Source organism: Pholis gunnellus (assembly GCF_910591455.1).
Source record: "Pholis gunnellus genome assembly, chromosome: 23".
NCBI lineage: Eukaryota > Metazoa > Chordata > Actinopteri > Perciformes > Pholidae > Pholis > Pholis gunnellus.
The window spans coordinates 15,809,980-15,835,467 of record NC_136550.1 but is presented as its reverse complement, the minus strand read 5'-3'; the positions used below and the strand labels follow the sequence as shown (position 1 = coordinate 15,835,467).

The window sequence follows — 25,488 nt, the reverse complement described above, 5'->3', positions numbered from 1 at the left end:
GTAGTCATTTCTGTTGTATGATAACATGTTATAATGTGAACTGACAGGTTTAATTAAAGACTTAAATTGGTGATCATGGTCTAATTATACTGTTTTCATCAGATCAGTCTGATTTGACATTTGTGATTATAGTTTTCAAACAGCTGTCCACATGCGGATATGTATTAATTCTGTGTCTGTGGTGTGTGTCTGCAGTGTGTTTGGGCACATCAGCTATAGGTCAGACTGGGAGTTGGTCAAAGTGGACTTCAGGCAGTCTTTCCCCCATCAGTGTACAGAGTCTGAATACGAGCTCTGGAAGCTCACAGACCTGCAGGTTATTCACACATACAAATACAGTACATACACACATAATTACAGTACATTTGTTTTGTCGTTTGAAACTGAATTCTCATTTTTCCATGGTTACCGTCAGGGAGAGAAGTGCATTATGGGCCAGGAGCGGAGTTTCAGGAGAAGGAAGGACACAGCATTCTGTATCAAAGGAAAAAGCTACACATCAGCTCTCACCACCAAACCTTGTCAATGCACAGAGAAAGACTTCAACTGGTGAGCACTCCACAGATGTAGAAAACACTGAACAGACTTTATTGCATATCGTGGATTATTATATCTGAAAAATTAAGCACAACTAAAGATATATATTAATACATAATATACTGTGTATAAATGAATAAATAATAGAGGACACAATTGAGGATCAAACATTAAAAACAATAGAAAATCACTATTTAATTATAATAGATTAATTTATGAATTTGAAATGAAAAGGAACAGAAAGATAAAAAATATGACAAACTTTCACAATGGAAAAAAACCATCCAGCAAGTGTCTATTAAAATCATATAATGCTCTAAATCATTTCAAAATGATGACAAAACTGTTGCCTCAGGTGCCTCTATTGTGTCCATTATTTTTTCATACCAGCACTATTTGTTGTGTATTATGTGTTAAACATCTAATATACAGCACATATGCAAAATATGCATTATGCAGATTAAAGTTTACATACAAAATATTAAATGATGCATATGCATACTGCATTGAGCTACTATGTTAAATTTGCAGGTCAATGTTTACTCAATATTCATATTATTCTTCTATCATATCTGTGTGTTTGGTGTATGTGTGTAGTGACTATGGTTTTGAACGGTCCCCAACGGAAGGCAATCGCTGCTTTGCTGACTTCTGGCATGATCCAGATTCACCACCTGAAGACTGCCATCTAAGACCAACCTATACATCCAGCACTGGGTCTGCATTTGCACAAACATATTATCATCATCATCACACCAACACATATACACCCACACACACATCGACTTATTTTTTTCCAGGAGTGAGATGAGAAGATCAATATCATTCTCATATCTATGCGCTAATTATGGAGCTGGAGTCAAAATTGTTACAGCACTCCCTCTAAACTACAGTTTTTTGTTTTTTACATTTTACTTTGTGAATAGATTTAATAAATTCGATAAAATGTGTGTAGTAATAGAGGTGGAAAGGCACAAAAAAAGGTACTGTTCGGTATGTACCATGGTTTTGGGGTCATGGTCAATTGTCATCATCAGTGTGCGAAATACCTGGTGGCAATCGTGGAGGTTCCGTTAGACCCCCGAGAACACCCTTGTGAAGGGGGGCTTAACAGCACACTGATAATAATAATAATTAATACTTTTTTTAACTTTATTTTAAAAATGTTGTCATTCAACAGTGGCTCATTAGCCATAATTGTCATTGTAACAGTTAACACACATGAAGGCACCTTGTAGCGGGACTCAAGCGCTTTACTTTGATATTGTCCACAATCAAGTGTGGTTGCATATAAGCAGTAAGAAACAGTCATAGACAAATCCTTGTCTATGGAGCTTCACTACGCTTCTACAGATGACAAACAAAACCTTCCACCTATATTTCCAAAAATGTTGAACTGTTCATTTTAAGATACATGCATACACCTTCACACTCTTACACTTAAGCTTTCCTCTGATGTGTTTCAGCTACAGGAAGGTGATATCTAACATGTGTGAAGGGGGGCTTAACAAGCAGCACAGTACCAAACAGCACAACTGCCCTCTTTTGCCCCCAAAAGGACTTCAGGTCGGCATCAAAGGTCAGATGTTGGCCGTGGCTCCTGGTGAAGACATCACATTCATTGTCCACCAGGAAGAGGTAGGATGAAAGGTTTTGTCAGTTCATCCTTTCCTTCTTTCTATTCAATTTTAATTGGCTAAAAGTCCTCATTTGTTTCTACCAGGGCGACACCAGCAGCACTAGGTACCAGGTGGACCTCGGCGACGGGGTTTGGGCAATCTACCAGAACCTGACAGTGACAGATGAGCCCATCCAGCATCGTTACAAAAATCCAGGCGTTTACAAGGTCACTGTGAAGGCCGAGAACATGGCAGGGCAAGACGAGGCCACCATGTACATCCAGGTCACAGGTCGGCTTACCAGATTCACTGAATGTTTTTATATGGTTATTAGACAGCTGTGCATATTTTGTGTTTTTTGAAGGTAGTCTTTAGAGCAGGGGTCTCAAACTCATCTTCACTCTGGGCCACATCAGCATCATGGTCGCCCTCAAAGGGCCGGTTGTAAATGTCAGACTGTGTAAATGTAACTACTCCTAACATATTGGTAAATAACTGTCTCTGCATTTGGTTATTGTTTATTCAAGTGTAAAAATATATTTAAGCACATTTCTGTTATTATAACTTAAATCCTTTTAATTTAGGGTTAAGAAACCCACATTACTCTACCAAAGATCAAACTTTTAAAGAAGATAGCAAAGATAAATATCAAACACAAGTTATTACAATAACTTTGTTCAATGCTTAAAATCCTTTCATGGGTGCGTTTGCACAATCCTACGTGAAGTATTTCATGTGTTGTAAAGCCACGTTTAAAGTAGTCTTCAATGTACTCACAATACATTTATATGTCAAATGTAACCTATGATGAACTGCTTCTATGACTGTGTTTAAGTATCTCATAACTGTGACTTTCTATCTCATAACTTTGACTTTCTATTTCAGAATTCTGAATTTCTATCTCATAATTTCCACTATGGGGATAATTTTATTCTCAAGTCTAACTTATGATTTTTTTTTTGCTGGTGGATTCACGGGCCACATAGAATGACGTGGCGGGCCGGAATATGGATGTACTAATGAAAAACATGTATTCTTCTCTTACAGCCCCCCTACAGGAAGTGCACCTGGAAGTGGTACCTATCATTGGTAGAAACCATGAGGTTAATCTGACAGCCATAGTCCTTCCAACTGAGGCCAACCTGTCTGTCTTCTACTGGTGGTTTGGAGACAACCAGCGGGTAAATACTCTATCTTATTACTTTTACGAACATAAAAGTAAAACATTTTTACAACTTTTTTCCCTTTTAAAACCCCATTAGTTTCTTTTTGGCCACTTTGGGGCAGCAAAACAAGCTGAAAACACAAGATTTACGTGTGATCGATCACCTTTTAGAGTTGTTAGTGTAGTGCAAAGCAAATACTATTTATATCCAGTAGACACAGAGCAACATTATCATTCATTTCAATGAGTAATGTTTGTGTCCACCTGATGAATGATAAAGTAGTGATTCAATGTAATATTCACTCTTTTAGTTCTGTTTTTGGGTCTCCAAATAAATGTCTCTTTAAAGGAACAGTGTGTGATTGCAAACAACTAAATATCCCTCCACTCACCCCGACCTTTACAAGCATGTTGATAAACGGTGGCGTTCAGATTTTCAGATTTTATTATTACTAGGAGCTACTCTTATGAATACTCGGTTCTTTTTCATGAATAAATAATTACTTATAAAAACAGATACAGAATTTAAAAAGTACTAACAAAAAACACCAGCAACGTCTGGGCTTATCAGTACTGCGGTCTTTAATAATTTAGCACTGGGCACTGTTAAATGCTAAGTTTCAGTACCAATCCCTACCTTTAGGTAAAGGAAAAACACGAAAGACTCTCACTAGAGCCAGTGTTTGGTTTTGTCTTTTCTGGGCTGCTGTAGAAAAAACATGGGGGTGCAATGCTGCATTCTCCATTAAAGAGGACCTGATCACCATGTAGTTATCAATGGCTTTGTCTAAGCTAACAAAAACAGAACGATTCTTAGTTGCAGGTTGTTATACACTAATTCAAATTATATTCCATTCCTCCTAATTAATCCTCCTAAATGTTACTCATTGTTCCTTTAACTGCCAAACGCTCCACTATGTCCACCAGCTAGTTGCTTACTTTGTCTGTCTGCTGTTTAGTGCTGAGGTAGTGTACAGTGAGTTTTAGAGCTTTTTTCTGAAAAAAGATGTCTTGTGCAGCAGACATCAACACTATGAGAGCAGTGAGAGTGAACCTAAACATTTCAGTTGCAGCTGGACGATTAAACAATGAGCTGAAACTCACTAAAAACCTCTGTGAAGCTGAAGAGAGCGGCAGATTCTGCTAAAAATCCTCTATAGATTCATCGCCGTAAGAGCGATCCCTTTCACATTGGCACAATGCTTTCCACAAATATTGTGTTTCCCCTGACAATATTTGTTAGTTTAAAATATCAGTTATATCCAACTTAAGTAAGGATGACTGTTTAGCCCAATTCCAACATGTCATCATGGAAGCCATTTTGTGATCCCAGACCTGTATTCACAGTTGACCGAACTAACGCCAATCTGTTGTGACTTTCTCCTGTAGCCTACACTGACTCTGCAGAACAGCCTTTTGACTCGTTTCCCAGAGACAGGCGAGGTTTCAGTCACTGTCCAGGCTTCTAATGGCCGATCTATGGTGCAGGATACCAGGACAGTTCGAGTCTACGGTAACTGTCACGGTCTTGGGTTTTGTTTAGTTGTTTTTCTGTTATATTTTGAATTCCCCTGCCTCTTGTGTCCTGTGCTCTCTCAGTTCCTGCCTTTGTATGTTTTCCCGCCAGTGGGATTGTCTGCCTCCTGTGTCTAATCACCTGCTCCGCCCCAGTGTATTTAAACCCTGTGTCCCCTGTCTCAGTGTCGGTTCGTCTGTTGTGTTACCTGGTCTGCTGTGCTCTGTTCTGCACTGATATGATCGTTCATGGTACGTTCCCTGTGTTGCTCCTTGTCCTGTTCAGCTCTGCTCTGTAGTGATGGCGAGATGAAGCTTCATGAAGCATTGAAGCTTTCCATCCAATTGGTTCACTGAAGGGCTGAAGCTTCATGGTGCTTCATTTGCTCTACTGCGCCATCAAGTGGACAATAAATGTAAAACAGGCAGAGTGATTATAATGACACCATGGCTTTGGTGTGTGAAGCTTTGAATTGAATAAATAAATGATGTTTGTGATGATCGAATAGATTTCAAAGAAACGCGCAATAAAGTCCCAAGTCCGCAAAATGTGACGGGGGATCCATTGCGTTTCGCTGCCCCTTATATTTCGAATCACACGCCAAACCCGCGAATCATTTCCTGAATCAGTCACATGGTACGGCTGGCTCGCAAGGCTTTGAACGTCACCACAGACTTCTTTCCTCGGCAAGTTTTGTTTGGGATTTTTTTGGTTTAATTATTAAATCACCTATCATTCTGCTCCTGTGTCTCTGCGCTTGGGTCCGTCCCCTACAACCAGTTTTTCCCACAACCCTGACAGAACGAACCGACCACAAAATGGACCCAGCAGATGGAGTATTTAAAGAGGAGCTTTATAATTTAAATTATACCCTCCTCTGCATTTATGGGAAGTGGAGGAGATCTCCAGATAGGGAGGTTCAAGAGGCAGCACATAGAGTGGCACGTAGAGCGCCATCAGCAATGCCCTGGCTGCTGAGTTCCTTGGCTAAAGAATTCCTGATCAGTTCCCTAGCCATCAGCCAGCTGCCGCCACCGAACCGTCTCTACCCCCGGTCCCGAACCCCTGAGACCCAGTCTCCCGAGTCCCGAACCCCGACCCAGTCTCCGGAGCAACTGGCAGGCCGGTCGTTGTCGTCCTGCCCGTCCCCTGGAGCGCTTCTGCCCGTCCGGTCGTCGTCGTCCACCGGATCGCTTCTGCCCGTCCCCAGGAGTGCTTCTGTCCGGTCCTCCTCCTGTCCGCCTCCAACGCGTTCTGCAGCTCCGTAGCCGGTTGGGTCCAGACACCCCACCTCCGGACCCCCTCCATCCACTCTATTGGACTTTGTAACTGTTGGGACGTCTGGAATCCGTCCCTTGAGGGGGGGATTCTGTCACAGTGTCGGGTTTTGTTTAGTTGTTTTTCTGTTATATTTTGAATTTCCCTGCCTCTTGTGTTCTCTTCACTTCCTGCCTTTGTATGTTTTCCCGCTTGTCTGTGATTGTCTGTCCTGATTGAATCCTCCTGTGTCTAATCACCTGCACCTCCCCAGTGTAGGTAAACCCTGTGTATCCCCTGTCTCAGTGTCGGTTTGTATGTTGTGTTACCTGGGCCCCGTTCCTCGTACGTGGCTAACTGAGTTAGCCGGATAATTTTCAGGATGAGATTACATAAGTGAGGCTTTTCGGTTCCTCGAAGCAAGTTTGGCAAAGTCACCATAGTAACACATCCATAAACTTGAACCTGCTCCAGCGCAGGCTAACTTAACTGAGCTGGATAAGCTGCCACTCCCCCGGAAAAAAGTGTCAGCTCCCTTCTTCAGAGATCCCATCGATGAAGAAGGATATTAGTTAGATTAGCGTTTTATAGGGAGAGAGTTCTTCGAGATCGCCAAGATCCGTTATCACATCATGATGACTTCCTGTACGATTCTACCGACAAGGAATTTATTTACAGACCTTCTCGAGCCGTACATTGAACACCACACGCCATCTACTGTCTCACAGACTGTATCACAGCCTCGCGCTGTCTAGCGAGTGGTTCATGTTTGTACAGTGTCGGTGACGCAGAGAACATCGGGAAAGCCGCTGCATGCCGTGCTGTTCATGACGTTTATTTGGCGCTTAAGAAACTTATGGATGTGTTCATTACATCACCATGGCACATGTTGTACTGACTCACCATTCTGAATAATGTTTGTGTGCTTAGTGTTTACTTGCTCCCGTGTCCTCTTGATGGCTGGTTGAACTACATGATGGTTGAAAGCACTCATAATGATATGACAGTATTATTAGTACACCATAGATATCATTGTTGTAGAATATGATGAAGGTGGACTCATGATACGAATAGAGAGAATTACACACAATTTATTTTCACTGCTTATTATGAATAATACATACACACTGATCCGCCCATACACAGATTCACACGCATATTCAAACTCCTATTCTATATGGTAATCTACACATACATATATATACACATATATATATATATATATATATATATATATATATATATATATATATATATATATATATATATATATAGTACATGATACGTAAGTGCATACAGTACATATATCCTCATAAGTATCTATTAATTCATATCAATTAGATTCTCTTTGGGCTTGTTTTTATCTACTTATTCTGAAAGAGTTGATATAATTATTTCGCTATAGATCTCATTGGATGATGCGTTCCATTAAGCCTACTGCCAGCAGCACATTTAAAGACATATCATCTGATTGATTGGGGTGATGAGGCACTTAAAATTAACCTATACGTTTTCCCAACACTTGCGCATTTAACGAAGTCTGCGATATTTCTTGCATATCTTGTCAAGCCCTCGCAGCGGTGGCAGCGTTAGATTTTGCCATGATTATGGTCTTGAATTCCTCATATGTGTTCATGATCATCTCCTGCTCGTCAGCGGAGTAAAAAGAGTCTCTTTCTTTGAGTTTATTTGCCGTTGTACTGTTAGAAAATCATGGTTTCGGTAATCGACGCTTCCCCCTTTTGAAGTAGGACGGACACGCGCAACGATCCTGTTGACTGACATCTGGTTCAAATTAACGAGACTGAGCGCGGATCAGCCTTTGAGGAACCGAGATAGCCTGATGTCAATCATCGAGTTAATTTAAGCTGGATAATAGGACATTTGATCGACTTAGTTGAACAACGTACGAGGAATAGGGCCCTGGACTGCTGTGCTCTGTTCTGCCCTGATATGATCGTTCATGGTATGTTCCCTGTGTTGCTTCTTGTCCTGTTCAGCTTCCCTCATGGCCTTTTTTTTGTTATTTTTATGTACTGATCCTGTTTTGGATTTTGTGTTTTGCCTTTGGATTTTTGTTACACATTTTTGGACTTCTTTGCTCGGCGAGTTTTGTGTTGGATTATTTTGTTTCATTATTAAATCACCTCCATTCCTCAACTGTTACAGTAAATTCTAAAGATGTTAAACTTTACACTCGTGTTTTTGCATCAAGTTAAATTTAATACAGTTCTGTTTTTGTTTTCATAATGAAATATGATGTATATACACCACATTTGATATCTGCCATTACTGTATCTATTCATACACTCTTATGAAATAAATCAATTTTAGAGTTTTAAATGATGACTGTGGTGATTGCTTACTACTCCCTTGTTTTTTCCAATCTAAGATAACTTTCAGGTCATCCCTCTGAGTTTCAGCACAAGCCTGGACAACTTCAACCCCAACATTCCAGAGTGGAGAGAGGACATCGGCCAGGTGGTCACCAAAATACTCGTTAAGGTAGGACTTGAAAAATAAGTTTTAAATTATGCTTTTCTTAAGGTGTGTGTGTGTGTGTGTGTGTGTGTGTGTGTGTGTGTGTGTGTGTGTGTGTGTGTGTGTGTGTGTGTGTGTGTGTGTGTGTGTGTGTGTGTGTGTGTGTGTGTGTGTGTGTGTGTGTGTGTGTGTGTGTGTGTGTACAGTATGGAAATAAAGCAATGCTAGCTAAGGTTGTGGCTGTGTACTTGCTATTACATTGACAATCACAATTTTAACATGCTGTTTTTATCATGTAAACAAAGTATTATATAGTTTACATGTACTGTATTCACCATCATTGTTTTAGGGTGTTAGTATATTAACATTTGCTAATTTGCAAATGTACAAAGTGTGCTGAGTGTGATTGAAATTTAAACACTCTTTGTTTTGCACTCTACCAACCCCTGGGGAAAAACTGTTTCTTTAGCTTCCAAATACTCCACTTTGTACCTGCTAGCACAACGTATCAAAGTGCAGCAACATGTGTAAACAGAAGTACCTCATTAAGTTTAGAAAAAGATTGTGAAATACTGTTTTAGGTTAAGGTAACAGTAAGTTTCCAAGCATTTTTTAACGCAGCTGCTTGTGGCCTCTGCCTGTGTGAAACAATGAGTTAGATGAAGCTAAAAAACTCTTTGGAGCCAAGAAATGTAAGACTTTGGGGTAATTATTTGTGGGTTTATGGTTACTAATGACCCCTTTCACGTCACACATAGTTATTGATTAATTTCATTGTTAACATACGAATATTTATCAGTGCAGCTTTATTGAGTTCTATCTGACCTTTGACCATCTGATCTCAGACCACAGGTGTCCCTCTGGAGTCCCTGATTACAGTGGTGAAGCCAGGCCTCCCCACCACTGCTGACTTGTACGTCCTGCCACTGGACAGGAAACCAGCTAAGACGAGCATGTTTATAGATAAGGTACAAGAAATATTGCATGGAAGTTGGCACACAGGCAATGGATCACTTGATTAACTTACTACACATTTCCAGAAAATCCTATCCAGCAAATACATTATTGCCCTACAAATTAAGCTGCAGGATAGGAAAACAGGCCAGTGCACTTGAGCGGTAAGAAAGAAAAAGACTTCTCTGATCTAAATATGTGCAAACTAAGATGCTTGGAGAGCAAAAGTTAGAGAGTCAGGTTACATGTTACAATGAATGCTTCACGCTACAATCTAAAGTTACAGAAGAGCTTTAAATGAAAACAGTGTTAAATTACAGTGTTCAAGTAAAAGCAAATGACACTACTGTTCTGTTAACTTTCATGTAAGTCCAAATACAATCAGCAGGACACTGCAGGAAGTTGATCCCCATCCCAGTAAACTGACAGTCTGTTATGTTACCAACACTGAAGCGCATTCACGCACATTCATTTTCCTAATGATCTTAACAGGCTTACATTTAGGAGGTACACTCAAAACATTTGAGGCTTAAGACCTGGCAACATGACCTTGCTAAGCTGCTGGTCGACGCAGGAAATACCGTTTAACTCATGCACTTAGTGTATGATGGTCACAGAAATGCATGGCCACGTCAACTAGAGTCCTGCCAGTACCCTCGACATGCGTGAAGTTGCGAGGGCCCGATCAATGCTGCTTGCAGCTTTAATTTCTTTTCAAATTCTATTGTATAGTTTCATTTTTTATTATATCTTTATACTATTGTACTGCATTGATTGTTATGCACCAATCAAGTCAAATGTCTTGTATGTGCAAATATACTTTGAGAAACTGTTTCTGATTCTGGTCTTGACATAAAATCCTATTGGCATATAATGTTAATACAGGCAATCTTTTCAATAAAACTCACATTGTGTGAAACAGCTTTTTCTACTCTAAATGAGCTTGTATTTTTCTGCTTGTATTTGGAGGTTCAGTTCAGCCGAAATCTTTGGGCCTCACTTACCAAATAGCAGAAAGTTGGCTAAATGTAGCCCCAGTTTGTGCCTCCCGCACATAGTCACTGTTAGCGTGCTGATAAGCACCGGCAGAAAAACATTGTACATCACAAGATTTATTTATCTACACTGTCAGTAAACGCAACACTGTGACCTTTTGATAATTTTGCAGACCGTAACAAGATATTCAGAGCCGAAGAACAGTAAAACTAACCATGATAAACAGCAGGGCTACGGCTACTTTATGTATTGACACTCCCCCACGGATGCACACCGAAGAACCTCTCATAGTAGAGCTACACAGAGAAACTGTCAAAGGGACATAAACTTGCTTCTAGCAGAGACACAGAGTCTGACAGCAGCTGCTGGTTAGCTCTGATTACCAGCTCCTTTCCATGCTACAATGAGCGGTGGACAATCAGCCCCTCCGTGTCCCCTAACCCTCCGTGTCACATACTATGTAGCCTGTCTTGCATGTTTTAAATATGCTGGGAGGGAGGGTTGTAGGATTTGAGAGTGTAGTTGTTTAAGTGTAATGTGTCTGACCAAACTGCGTTTAGAATTTCCCCATAATTATATATTCTTATCCATAGCGTATTCCAGCCATCATACGAGCTTTCAACGGCAACAATGTCAGCTTTGTTGTGCGCGGAGGACTACAAGTGCTGGTGATGCTAGCTGACCCGAACGCAGGTACCGTATATAACATTTTTTAAATCGCTTACTATATGGTCTGCTTTTTAAAACTACATTTTTTTATGTTTTTTAATTGCATGTTATTGATTTATTTCCAAGGGCTTGGTCAAATTGCTAATGACTCAACAGATACAGCAGCAGTGACTGGTGCGTTCATGAACCATAAACACGTAGCTTTCTGTTTGGATGCTTAACCCCAATGCTCTTGGATTCCTGTGCCTTTTCCTTACCTGGTTTCCAAACAAACCCAATCTTGTACAGTTTCAATCAGTTCTCTACTGTGCTTTCTCATCAACCTGACCATCCTTCCATGAATGGTCCCGTTTTGTGTGAGGAATATTTTTAGTTCAGTTGGATGTTTTCTTCTTAGCACTTCTGTTCCTTTGCTGATACAGTTATTGACTCAAGATGTTTTCTTTCTCACTATACTTTCTGGATTTGCCTATAGCAACATTTAAAAAATCTGAATAATTTTGTCATTGTGCAAATATTATGCATTTTAATTAATTTTTTTACTGTGTATTTCATTCCCCTAGGCTACCATGGAGTTATTGGAGGTCCAGGTTTTTGGGCTCTAGCAGTGATTTTCTCAATCAGCATCATCGCCACCGGCTCCTTCATCCTTTACAAGTTCAAAAGGTAAGCAATATCAAGAGCTGTGGCATGTAAAAGAATGTAATCTTTGGACTAGATGGATTCCCCACTGAATTTTATAAAGACTTTTGTCAAACACTATGTTCAACAGAACGAGATAAAAGTTGAATTCACTGATTTCAATACTTCTCAAATCAAATAAGGACACAGTTCACTTCACAAATAATAAGCCCATTTCCTTATAAACACCAATATCAAAATCATGAGCAAAGTTCTACCAACCAAAATTGAATCATCCTTCATTCACCCAGATCAAAAATGATTTACTTAAGGACAGGTATTATTCAAGTAGTACATGTAGTCTTTTCAACTTGATAAATATATCCCAGCAAAATAACTCTAAAACTATCATCCACTCACAAGACGCAGGGAAGGTATTTGAAAAAGTAAACTGTACATTTTGTAATAAAAAAATGGTTTTGGAGAGTTATTTAGTCAATGAATCAAAATATTCTACAACACACCCAGGGCATCAATCATAATTGGCAATCTAATTTGACAAAGCTTCACACCACTGAAGCACACGAATGTTCACTCTCCTTCACTATTTTCACTCTTTATCGAACCATTAGCAGCATCATATGCCAAAACATTATCACAGGCATCCGCACCAGTAACATAACATTCATAAAATGCAGAAAGGTTTTGTTCAGTCTCTTACTGTATCCCATAATATTTGTTAGCCATTATTGCTATAAATGGTTCTTCCGTGTTTTTTCTGGCCTATGATTCTTTTTCCAGGCCCGACATTCTAATGACCCCAGCAATTAGACAGTTTCCATCTTGTCCTGCAAATCAGTGTACTCAGTTCTCAAGAGTAAGAAGAGACCTTAGCTTAAAATTGATAATGTTGAAACTATAATATTTCATTCCGAATGAATTCACTTTAAACGTTATGCTCCCTTTTTTTAACACAACCTAATAGTGACCGTCTGAAGTGTATTCTTTGTTTTGAAAACAGTTTAATTTGATTCATTTTCAAACAACAAGAGGAAATAAATACATAGCTTGTAGTGACATTGAAACTCATTTTGCTCATCTGTGTGGTATTTTGGTGCTCAGCATGGAGAATGATGGATAAGTTCCCGGTGATTTTTTTGCTTGAAATGCCCATCCCTAATGCTGCGTTCTTAATCATTTTAGTGTTTTTATCAGATCAAATAAAATAGGATTTTGGCTTGAATAGATTGACTATTTCAGTCAATCATATCTGATGAAAAACACAGGACTAAAACAAAATGAAAAAAAGAGGGGAAGCATTTTGACTAACTAATTTCTGGAACAATGTTACTCCTCTGCTAGTCTAGTGATTTTATCAACAAGAGCAAACAAACTACTCAGCAAATGAGCAGCAATGGCAAAAATAATGGTTAACTCTATTCACAATTTTAGTTTAGTGTGTTAGCATGCAAATACAGCTCCCAATCAACACAAAATACAAAGTTTGGTCATAAACCAAAATATTGGATATATTCCGATGGCTCTTCAGAAGATCATTGAAGTTACTACAAGTCATCTTGTAAGAAACATGAACGCCTATACAAAATGTCATAGCAATCAATACAATAATTGCTGAGACACTTCAATCTGACCCAAACATGTAAAAAAAAAGAGGGAATCAATAATGCCACCTGGGGAGTTACACCCCATGAGAAAATAATAAGGGAATATGGAATTAATTAAGTTGTTGGGCATCTTAACTTGACGCTGTGACCTCCAAATGTAAGTAATTTCGTCTCCATGGACCTTTCTTTGAATTTCAAAAGGTTTCATTTCTCTATCTTACTTTAAAGTATAAAAAGAAAAGACTGGCATGTCTGCCATTTGGGACACTTTCTGACATTTCGACTATATTTGTAATGGGGAGGAGGTATGTTATCCGATTTTGGGGCTCCTTTCTCGGGCTGGCTGAGGGCCTTTTGGCCGGAGAAGGGCGGGCCGTTGCGGAGGTATTTTATCAAATTTCAAGCCTTGTTCCTCGTGTTACAGTCAGTGCATTTTGCCAGAGAAGGGCGTGTCTCCCTAATATCAACAAGTGTCCCGTTTGTCCCCCTAAATGTCAGAAATGTTCTCACTTGTCCCTTACTTACTCATAGCACCCAAAAAAAGTTACTGACATTCGGAACATTTTCTGACACTTGGGCTACTGTTGAATGTGGACAAATGTCCTAACCCATTTGGTAGAAAGTATCCCGTCTGTCCTGAGACAACTGGGGGTCTTTCTGACATTTGGGTGGCATCATTCGTGGATTTCCACAAATATTGCTCGTACATTGCCACCTGGTTGCCACCGATGGTAAACTGATATTTGGGACAACTCTCCGAAAAGTTTGAAAAATCGTAGCTTGGCAACTGACGGTCTGAGCGGAGTGCCACTTTCCCACGTGAAATTAGTAAAAATATAGTATTATTATTATTAGGGTTGACTGAAAAATTGACATTTTATCCTTAAAAATTGACATTTTATCCTTACGCCCCTGTGAGTCACTAAGGCCGGGAGCTGAGGGGGAGGAAAGAATGTTAATGGGCATATGAAAATTACTGAAACCAATAAGGGAATAAGGGCTAACAAGGCCTTACTAAAAACTCTACATTATAATCTAACATCCTAAAATGTCCAATCCAACATAAACTAATCAAAATGATGGGCTTTAAGTAGAGGCCACTGGTGATGAGCACCAGAGCAGTGCCAAGGGGTGCTACCGGTAATTAACCTCAAGTACAACACAGCAATCCTCAACAGAAATAGTGCAGTCCACACTCTTATCCCAGTGTTTGTACATGCATGCATAAGTTGTAGGAATCTTACCACGGGTGCCTAGCCTCCCAACAATGGCACTCAACTTCATCTAAAGAAAAAGGGAACTAATACCAAAAAGAATCAAGGGAAATAAACAAACAAACCTAGTTGGTTAAAAATGTAAATTAATCCAAAACATCAAGGCAGAACAGAGGCAAAAGCAGGCGCAAAACAGCAGCAGGTGAACCGCCTCATATGAGTGACATATGCAGTCACTCATCCAGAGCAGGACAATGACGGCGCTTCTGTAACACGAAAAACCCTACGAGCCACCACAGAGACAGGACAGGGGCCAAAAAGGGATGAGGCCATGCCAACAGGTGCCTTTTATAAGCTGGCCCTGATTAGGGAATTGGTTGGGGGAGGAGCCAGCCTGAGGGATGCGTTCACAACCCTACACCTTATGCGTCATTCTCTGGGGAGCACTCCACATTAGCAGTGTTACCTAACTCCTCATGGCTACAGCAACCAATTTCTAATCCTAAAGGTGCATTCACACCAAACGCAGCGCAAATTATTTGCGTGAGTAGATTTCTATGCACAGACGCAATGAGACTGGAGTGACTCGAATTTGCGATGGCGCGTTTAGCGTTTTTACCGCAAAAAACGCCCCAAACTTGTGAGTTGAAATTTTTCAAGTTCAGTGAAAAAATTGCGTGACGCTGCGGCGTGATAGCTTATCAGCGTTGAGATGACCTCCTGTCATCGCTGACGTCCTGCCGTTGTTGAATCAGGAAATAAATACAGTAGCCGTCTGTGTTCACCCAGAGCTCTACGTTCCCTCATATCAATAGAGACCGGACCAAACTATGTGTATAAAGGTGTGTGTATAAACCATATGGTACAAACAATGAAAAAGATGCTGCCGTACGACGTCTATATGACGTTATGTTGAGTGTTGATGGAGCTGCTACAATGTTAGCATAGAATAGCACCGTTCGATCAAAGCTCCATTGAGAAAACAAGTATTTAAAAAGTTATTTGCTTGTCATCTTGCAGAGAGAACTAACTAAACATGAATTCAGACTTTTTACAAATCGACATCATTATGTAGTTTTTTCGGAGTCCCTTTTTGTTGGTTCATTGCCGTTAAATCACAGTAAAATCTGTTTATTTGGGGTTCATACAGCTGTAGTAAACCAGCCGACGTGTGGCTTGCTAGAAACAGTGAATACAGCTCGATAGAATCCACGGAGCCCCCCCAGACTATGTTATGAACCCAGACATGATGGCGTTTAGCTTCCCGGGATATCTGGGATTTCCACAAGTACTAAGCATAAATATAGTTATTTACATAATAATTTTTTCCATGGTTGATGGCGGACAGTTGAGCGGCTTCCAGGGTGATAAACCACGCCCCCTCTCCGGCGCGTCCAGCGCGATTCACGTGAATGAACACAAATAGTCACCGGCGAGACCGGCGGCGAGAATTACGCGATTAATTTGGTGTAAACACGGCATAACAGAGCTGTGCTCTTCCTCTGTGGAACATCTTTTGAATCAAAAAGCAGCAGCTCATGGTGTCCAAAACACACACAAAAACACAAAAAGTTACATAAATTCAAACATGAAGTGTGAAACATGACCCTGCCTTACAAAAACAACAAATCACACAGTCCTTGGCTTCGGACTGAAGATGCCTTTCCCCCACTTTTTTTCAGGAAGCTCCCAGGTAGCCGCAACGTCTACGCTCAGATGCACAACGAGAAGGAGCAGGAGATGACCAGCCCTGTCAATCACAGCGAGGACACCCAGCACATCATCCAGGGTGAGGAGTTCATCGATGATGACCTGGACTCGCAGACTCTAGGTAACGCAGGAGGTAGCGCCGCCTTTCGTTCCCTCATAAGGACTTCCACTAACCACTGCTACTAAAAGCACAGCCACTAACACCAGAAGCTAACACACACTAAGGTACTGGAGGGGTTCCCCTTTGTCACCCTTATTGTTAAAGGGCTTGGAAAATCATATTAAAATCTTTTGTTTTGCCTCCAAGATCAAAAGGCACCACCTGCATGTGCAAAGCACATTCAAATCATATCATAACAATAAGATACTGGTGTGAACCTATGTTATGTTTTGTTGTAATTATTACCATATTTGTAATTGTTACCAAATTGTTTTATAACAACAATTTCAAGATTATCATGGTAAAGCAAGACATTTATGTTGTGATTGGAAAATTTGTATTTGTTTATTGTGACTCTCATTCGAAAAAGTAATGTAAGGCTAGATATGATATATGATAGCAAAGATCAGGGATGTAGTTGAAACTTAACAGAGGTCAGTCACCACCTCTTCGAAGAATTAACAATGTATTTAATTGTTTTTATGACAAAATAGTGAATATATATTATTATTATAAAGTTGGGTAACACTTTATAATAATTGGCTTCGCTATGAAGCACTAGTTATGTATGAGTAAACACTTAATTCACTATTAATATAGCATTGTTCCTGCACTAATACACTAATGTGTATTAATACTAATGAACAATACAAATGTAATTAATGTATGATTATGTATGTCATTAATAAACACATCTTTTAATGTTTTATTCTTGATTAATGAGCTCATCTGTAATGTGATACATTATTTTATTTTCATACTTTATTCCGCATTTCTAAATTATATATATCAATTACAAACCAATTATTTAGGAGTTATTAAAGATGATTTTTAAAGCAAGTTGATAACTAAGACATTATTTAGATGTACATTTATACATGCATTTATACATATAATGATTTAGATATGCACTAATGGTTAAGGGGTATGTTAATAGATGTTTTATAAATGTGTATTAATACTGCAATTCATGATAAATTAATGTAGTTCATAAGTGTCTAACTAGTCATTAATTAAGTATTTTGTGTGCCCTGATCTAAAGTGAGGATTATCTACAAAGGCTTTACAAACAGCATTGAAAAGCTGGCAATACCTGGTCCCAATGTATATCTCACCAGCTGTTGATGTTCTTTGTTACCGTGTTTTAATTACCGTGTCTCTGTTCTGTACCTTCTTCCCTCTTGTTGCCAGGCAGCCATTCCGGTGTGGTCCTGAACATCAACTCCAGAGAACTACACAGTTACTTGACCAGCTGATGGCTGTCATGGCAATGCTAATGAGCTAGACTAGTCTAGCTGGCTAACGAGCATAGGACTCCACTCGGCCTTCCTCTTTCTCTCTTCACTACTTCTCCTTTTTACCTCCACACCATGGCCTCCTGAACCCTTCACCTCCAGCTATAATGTGATTTTTATTTAGTTTTTTTGTCTTTGAGGTGGGGGCTTGTTTGTTGGGGGGTAGGGAGGTCTTGATGGTGTCACATTAAGGACACTTGCTTATCTGTGTTGTGAAAAGAAAAAAATCTGTGTGTACGTTGTCTCTCACTTGCTCAAAAGCAGTGACTAACTACACTAGTTTCCAGTGATTTCCACAGTCAGAGAGGGTTGAACCATCCTTTACCAAAAGGACATTGCCACTGAAATTAGGTAGTGGCCAAAGATGGGTGCATACCATGATTTTCAAGCATTAAGAGTAATAGTGAATATTAAAGAAAAATATCTTTAATCATATCCCTTATTTTATTCACTCTTTGCTTCCCACAAATAGGCAATAATGGTCTCCCAACTATCATAAAGGTAATTTGCATTTGACAGTGCTAGCATGCAAACACAAGATGGCAGTGTTGCACTATTTTTAAATTCACACTCACAGGTTCTCTGGAATTATACTGTATGTGTTCACAAAGTATTGTTTTGTTTTAAATCCCACTGCATTCATGTTCTTGTATTGTGTCACTCACAAAAGTTTTTGTGTGGATTTGAAGGAGTTCATAGTTTGTCCCATGGTGCCTAAAACAGCAGAAATGTATCTGCACAGTGATATTTCCAGTTGTCAACATTATTTATTTCTAATTGGAGTTTGGCCCTTCCTCCTCCCCCCAAACATTCTGAGTCAGAGTTCAAAACAGACTTATTCCCCCGGAGTCATACGCCATTATGAAGGGAAAGTGTAGTTAATGTATTTTACTGTATCAGCCTATATTAGGCACAGCCCACAGTGGAATAATGTCTCCTTTAAGGTTTGGTTTGTTTGTAAATGTTTAAATATGAACAATCTCTACTTTGTACATGTTCCCTTTGACATGAGTGTGTGAGTGTTTTACACTACTACCAAAATACACAGCAATTTGTTTTGGAGCAAATATATTCGCTCAGTTCCTTTTCCATTGTATCCATTTCGATAATTAGTGTAAAGTCATGTGTAAGATAATTTTCTGGTCTTCATTGTGAACTGGAAATAATTTCCTTGTCTTATAAAGATACTCACACTGAGTTTAAACACATTAAAAGGAAACTTCGGGATATGAACGTGGACTACTCGCTTCTTTATCGCTCTGTTCTAGCAGATATTGCAGATATTGCTTTATTACAAGAGTCTTAAGTAATACACTTAAAAAAGACTGGGTAGGTCAGGTGTATTCTGCATCTTATTGAATTTTCACTTTTTATGCTCTTAATTAAAAGACGTTTCAGGCTGAGAGGCCAAAAGTTGATTTTGTGAAAGTAAACATAGTTTCAAAGATTTTCTATCAAAGAAGTGCCTCGGGACATTTTATTTCACAGTTTCATGATGTTTTCATTAGAACCTGATGCTTATACACCTTTACTAGTTTAAGGTACATTCTCAGACTTTTATGCTCTTAAAATCAGTTTCAGGCTGGGAAGAGTTTCAAAGATTTTCTTCAAAAAGTGTCTCAGTACAGTTGATTTAACAGTTTCATGTCATTTTCATAAATATCTGCGTTTTCACACTTTACTGCCTAAAGATGCATTTTCACATGTTCTGCTCTTTAAAACACTAAAAAGCAGTGTAAGAAATAAAATACAGTAGTAAAATGCAGACATGCAGGAAATTGATTAATATCCTTGAATCTGGTTCAATTAAAGGCAACAGCAAACAGAAAAGTCTTCAATCTTGATAAAGATTAAAGGAGCTGAGGGTCTCAGCAGACCTGCAGCTTTCTGGGACTTTGTTCCAGATACAGTGGGTACGGAAAGTATTCAGACCCCTTTAAATGTTTCACTCTTTGTTTCATTGCAGCCATTTGCTAAAATCAAAAAAGTTCATTTTATTTCTCATTAATGTACACTCAGCACCCCATCTTGACAGAAAAAAACAGAAATGTAGAAATTTTTGCAAATTTATTAAAAAAGAAAAACTGAAATATCACATGGTCATAAGTATTAACTCACATGCTGTCCATTTCTTCTGATCCTCCTTGAGATGGTTCTACTCCTTCATTGGAGTCCAGCTGTGTTTAATTAAACTGATTGGACTTGATTAGGAAAAGCACACACCTGTCTATATAAGACCTTACAGCTCACAGTGCATGTCAGAGCAAATGAGAATCATGAGGTCAAAGGAACTGCCCAAGGAGCTCAGAGACAGAATTGTGGCAAGGCACAGATCTGGCCAAGGTTACAAAAGAATTTCTGCAGCACTCAAGGTTCCTAAGAGCACAGTGGCCTCCATAATCCTTAAATGGAAGAAGTTTGGGACGACCAGAACTCTTCCTAGACCTGGCCGTCCAGCCAAACTGAGCAATCGTGGGAGAAGAGCCTTGGTGAGAGAGGTAAAGAAGAACCCAAAGATCACTGTGGCTGAGCTCCAGAGATGCAGTAGGGAGATGGGAGAAAGTTCCACAAAGTCAACTATCACTGCAGCCCTCCACCAGTCGGGGCTTTATGGCAGAGTGGCCCGACGGAAGCCTCTCCTCAGTGCAAGACATATGAAAGCCCGCATAGAGTTTGCCAAAAAACACATGAAGGACTCCGAGACTATGAGAAATAAAATTCTCTGGTCTGATGAGACCAAGATTGAACTTTTTGGTGTTAATTCTAAGCGGTATGTGTGGAGAAAACCAGGCACTGCTCATCACCTGCCCAATACAATCCCAACAGTGAAACATGGTGGTAGCAGCATCATGCTATGGGGGTGTTTTTCAGCTGCAGGGACAGGACGACTGGTTGCAATTGAAGGAAAGATGAATGCGGCCAAGTACAGAGATATCCTGGAAGAAAACCTCTTCCAGAGTGCTCTGGACCTCAGACTGGGCCGAAGGTTCACCTTCCAACAAGACAATGACCCTAAGCACACAGCTAAAATAACAAAGGAGTGGCTTCGGAACAACTCTGTGACCATTCTTGACTGGCCCAGCCAGAGCCCTGACCTAAACCCAATTGAGCATCTCTGGAGAGGCCTGAAAATGGCTGTCCACCAACGTTCACCATCCAACCTGACGGAACTGGAGAGGATCTGCAAGGAAGAATGGCAGAGGATCCCCAAATCCAGGTGTGAAAAACCTGTTGCATCATTCCCAAGAAGACTCATGGCTGTACTAGCTCGAAAGGGTGCTTCTACTCAATACTGAGCAAAGGGTCTGAATACTTATGATCATGTGATATTTCAGTTTTTCTTTTTTAATAAATTTGCAAAAATTTCTACATTTCTGTTTTTTTCTGTCAAGATGGGGTGCTGAGTGTACATTAATGAGAAATAAAATGAACTTTTTTGATTTTAGCAAATGGCTGCAATGAAACAAAGAGTGAAAAATGTAAAGGGGTCTGAATACTTTCCGTACCCACTGTATGTGGAGCAGAAAACCTGAACGCTGCTTCTCCATGTTTAGTTGTGACTCTGGGAACAGAAAGTAGACCGGTCCCAGACGACCTAAGGGGTCGGGATGGTTCATAAGGTAGCAGCACATCAGAGATGTATTTTGGCCCTAAACCATTCAGTGCTTTATAAACCAACAGCAGCATTTTAAAGTCAATTCTTCGTTGGACAGGAAGCCAGTGCAAAGACCTCAGAACTGGAGTGATGTGATCCACTTTCTTGGTCTTAGTGAGGACTTGAGCTGCAGCGTTCTGATTGACTTTTTACAGAGACCTGTAAACACACCGTTACAGGAGTCCAGTCTACTGAAGATAAATGAATGGACAAGTTTTTCTAAATCCTGTTGAGACATAAGTCCTCTAATCCTTGATATATTCTTCAGGTGATAGTACGCTGATCTTGTAATTGTCTTGATATGGCTCTTCAGGTTGAGGTCTGAATCCATAACTACACCTAGATTTCTGGCTTGGTTTGTGGTTTTTAACATCAGTGTTTGAAGCTTCGTCCTTGGTACCAAAAACAATTACTTCTGTTTTATCTTTGTTTAATTGAAGAAAATTCTGGAATATGGACATTTTATGAATATATTTTCTACATGCGGTCAGAGCAAGTGACGTAGTAGAATGAGGGTAGCACAGAACGAGTGAGTATATTGAGCAGTGTTATTGAAAGGTTTGTGGTATAATAAAGAGTAGCAAAAAAGTCCTCTAAGGGTTATTGGGAGGGTTTAGTGGACCCAGGAGTCCGCTGTTTGTGTCCTGTGTGAAACCAAAACTAAATGTTGATTTTACGTCTGTTAGGCAACGCTACATAAGACAGTCCACTATGTGCGGTTTGTTATTTATTTAGGCTAGTTTACCCTTGTTACGTAAAGTTTTTACACTTGTTACGTAACGCCACATAAGAAAGTCCGTTATGGGCAGTAGATATTTATTTAAAGGTAGTTACATTGTTACGTTACGTTGTGTTTTTATTTGAACCCTAACCTTAATCTTTTTTCTAACCTTAACCAGTAGTTTTGCTGCCTAAACCCAACCAATTGTTTCACAATGTTAACCATGTGGCATTGTGCGTTTCTGCAAGTGTAATAAGTGGCTGATATGAAACGTGTTTATGAAACTTATTTTTGATTCAGAGATGTCGACATTAAACATTTCCCGTGGTTTGCAGAAACAAACCATGCCAACATTGATTCTGGCGACTGAGTTGTGAGTGCAAAGAGAAAGGGCACAGATGTGAAATTGCTCTGTTGATGAACAAATCGAAAGCATGTGGCTCTGTGAGACTTTATATTCTTTATTGTCTTATGCACAACGGTAACAGAGAAGCACTTGTTGGCTATAAAAATCTTCCTGAGAACAATGCCTGAAGCTGGCTGCTGCACAGTGTGATGAACTGTAAGTTGGTGCGGTGACATGCAAGTTAATAGCTTGGCTGGTTGTGGGAACATGAGCGCTACAGCTAATGCCATGGTGAGAGCTTTGTTGTAGTTTGGTGGGCTCTTTGTGTTGTGCATCTGGGGACGACTTGGTTGGCTAGTGAGCATTTGTGTTGGAGGAACCTTTTGGATGCTACTTCGCATTAGCGCTTATGGTAGTTCAGTTCTGTGTGTTTTGATAGCTGGTAATTATAGAAATGCCAGTTCTGTGTATTCACCACTCATTCTTGCATCTCCATGCATGGACCTCCCAAGAAACCTGTCAACTTTTCAATCTTGTGCTGTACCATATTACTGTGTAATCTCTCTGGCCTTCTATCCTTCTCAGCTCTCATTCTAAAAGTTAAACATGCCCTCTCCGGAGGCCATATGTGTAAGAAATGTAAAAATAAGTGCCCTCTAGTGTGCCTTTCCAGTGGAGACACTCGTATGCTGTGTCATATAGACCGCCCTACAACGGAGACAACTTTCAGAATGCTGGTGCCCTTTTATTTGTTTGCCACTGCCCCTCTGATGGCCTGGGGGCTGTTCACATGTTTTGAGAGCACAAATTCATTACTTTAGATGGAGATACGTGAAAAGCACACTCCAAACCGAAAGCGGCACCATCCCGGGTATGAGAGGGTATGATTTAAATTGTTGTCATATTTATTCTTGTTATTATCTACCCAAGATGTTCCTCGTTGCCAGTGTTTTGGTACATTTTATAAAAAGAAAGAAAATATAAGTTTAATGAAATCTTAAGTAAAGAGGTAAAAATGAAACACCAAAGTATGGTTTACATTTTGTACTACCTTGTCATTTGCAAGTGCCTTCATCATTTCAAGTGTTGATTGTTAAAAGGAATGTTATTGTCATTGCAGCGTGCTTTTCTAGCTACGCACCTATTTTTTCAGATACATCCGTCTGATCTCAATCCCAACTTTTTGAATACAGCAAGAGCACAACAGGTCGTATGACAAGAATTAACCAATAAGCTCCACGGGACTTGCTTCACCTGTTCTGTCATGACATCAGGTTGGAATGTCAGCCAAACTGAAGACTTTTTCCACAGGCAAATTAAGCAGTAAAGCTACTGTGAGGAATTCATGGTGCTGGAAATCCATTTGTCTACCGCAACTTCATTACCATTGTCATCGCAGTGCACAGGTTTTGTTTCCTTAGCAGCAGGCGACATGAACGTGACCCCCCGAGCACTTTGCCTCAGTGGATGAAAGCTGCAAGGCTGGCGGTTTCCACATGTTCTTAAATGTAGCGTGTTAACGACCCCTTCTGCCACTGTTCTAGAAATGTTCATGCTCTGGTTGAAGGAACCTCAGTGTCATGGTACAGGATAATCAACCGTGTGGTTGGTTACTGCTTACTGAAACCACAAAATGTAGGAAACTGATGCTAGCTTTTTCTCACCAAACCGTTGTGTATCGCCAACTGTTCCAGGTGGTAGAGTTCCAAAACACAAGGAGCTAATATATGAATGCCTAGCATGTGATTGGTTAATCAGCCTAGTATTACTTGGAATGATGCTCATATTGGGTGATTCAGCATCTGACGGTTCATGTTCACTGCTGTTTAGTTAATATTTTATTGAAATCACAATAGATGTTGTTCGAGATCATAAAAAAATGATCTCTGAATCTGATTCAATCAAAAGACAGGGCCTCTTCAAACACCTTCAGTGTTTAAAACGGGTAAATAGAGCTCATGAAAGAGGACACCAGCTGTTTACCCCTGCTAAACTATACCAGTGTTTTGTAAAAAAGCTGAATGGAGCCGAAAAGAAAGACGTGGTTGTCGGTTCTATTCCCGTCCTGTCTGAACCTTCACTGACCTTTGAAGCAGCTATTTTTCATCTACTGCCATCTGCTGAGAACAAAGACAGAGTGTACCCACCTATTGCAACAGGTGGCCATACACACACACACACACACACACACACACACACACACACACACACACCTGCAGACAGAGTAGATGTATGCACATCAATAACACCCTGCCACTCCTACACACACAGAAAAATGCAGATCTGTACACATCCGGTTACTCGAAAGAGAAAAAGAACTGAGCATGCTTTGACTGTTCGATTGTTTTGTGTCTGTCCCCTATTCAGTAGGTAGGATGCTGTCAGCTGTTCTATTGTCTCTGCAGCACTGTACAGACAAGCTACGAGTTGCGCACCAACTTTAAGTTCTTCTATAGGGCCAAAAACATCATTCCGTTTTTGCTGTGTTCAGTTGAATAAAATTCGGACTTTGTGAGGAAGCCTGACCGGAGTGGCTTGGAAAAACTATATATATATGTGTATTTACAAGGGTGGCCCTGCTACACGTGTAACCAAAAATATATATGAACAATATATACAACAAACAGTTATCTTGGCTTCACTGAATACAACTAAACTCATAATAAAGGTATTTTAGATTAACAAGATTAACATATCATGGTCAACTGTGGTAAGTGGAGAGCAGGGCCGTCCTATCAGAGGATCGGCGGTCAGGGGTTAGGGTGGGTTAGGGCTCAAGGACACCTCGGCATGTCGAGGTGTCCTTGAGCAAAACACTTAACCCCAAAACTGCTCCCGTAGCTGTGCCTATGGTGTGATAGAATCTGAATTGTAAGTCTCTTTGGATTAAAGCATCTGCTCAATGTAAAGTAATATCACATATGAATATATATATATATATATATAT

The 25,488-nt window shown here is 39.9% G+C and overlaps 1 protein-coding gene across 1 annotated transcript in view; it reads left to right on the top strand.

Annotated features, from left to right (window-relative positions):
• The window catches only part of sorcs2 (sortilin-related VPS10 domain containing receptor 2), a gene marked incomplete at its 5' end in the record, with an annotated part of 266,050 nt that extends 247,936 nt beyond the window's left edge, over positions 1 to 18,114 (top strand). The window contains 13 exons of the mRNA XM_079185210.1: positions 196 to 316; positions 416 to 549; positions 1,135 to 1,254; positions 2,004 to 2,175; positions 2,261 to 2,447; positions 3,204 to 3,337; positions 4,711 to 4,834; positions 8,487 to 8,599; positions 9,421 to 9,543; positions 11,119 to 11,218; positions 11,758 to 11,860; positions 16,337 to 16,497; positions 17,716 to 18,114. Coding sequence (XP_079041336.1) covers positions 196 to 316; positions 416 to 549; positions 1,135 to 1,254; positions 2,004 to 2,175; positions 2,261 to 2,447; positions 3,204 to 3,337; positions 4,711 to 4,834; positions 8,487 to 8,599; positions 9,421 to 9,543; positions 11,119 to 11,218; positions 11,758 to 11,860; positions 16,337 to 16,497; positions 17,716 to 17,780 — 1,657 coding nt within the window. The 3' untranslated portion in view covers positions 17,781 to 18,114. The remainder of the gene's footprint in view (positions 1 to 195; positions 317 to 415; positions 550 to 1,134; positions 1,255 to 2,003; positions 2,176 to 2,260; positions 2,448 to 3,203; positions 3,338 to 4,710; positions 4,835 to 8,486; positions 8,600 to 9,420; positions 9,544 to 11,118; positions 11,219 to 11,757; positions 11,861 to 16,336; positions 16,498 to 17,715) is intronic.
• Between the last annotated feature and the right edge of the window lie 7,374 nt (positions 18,115 to 25,488).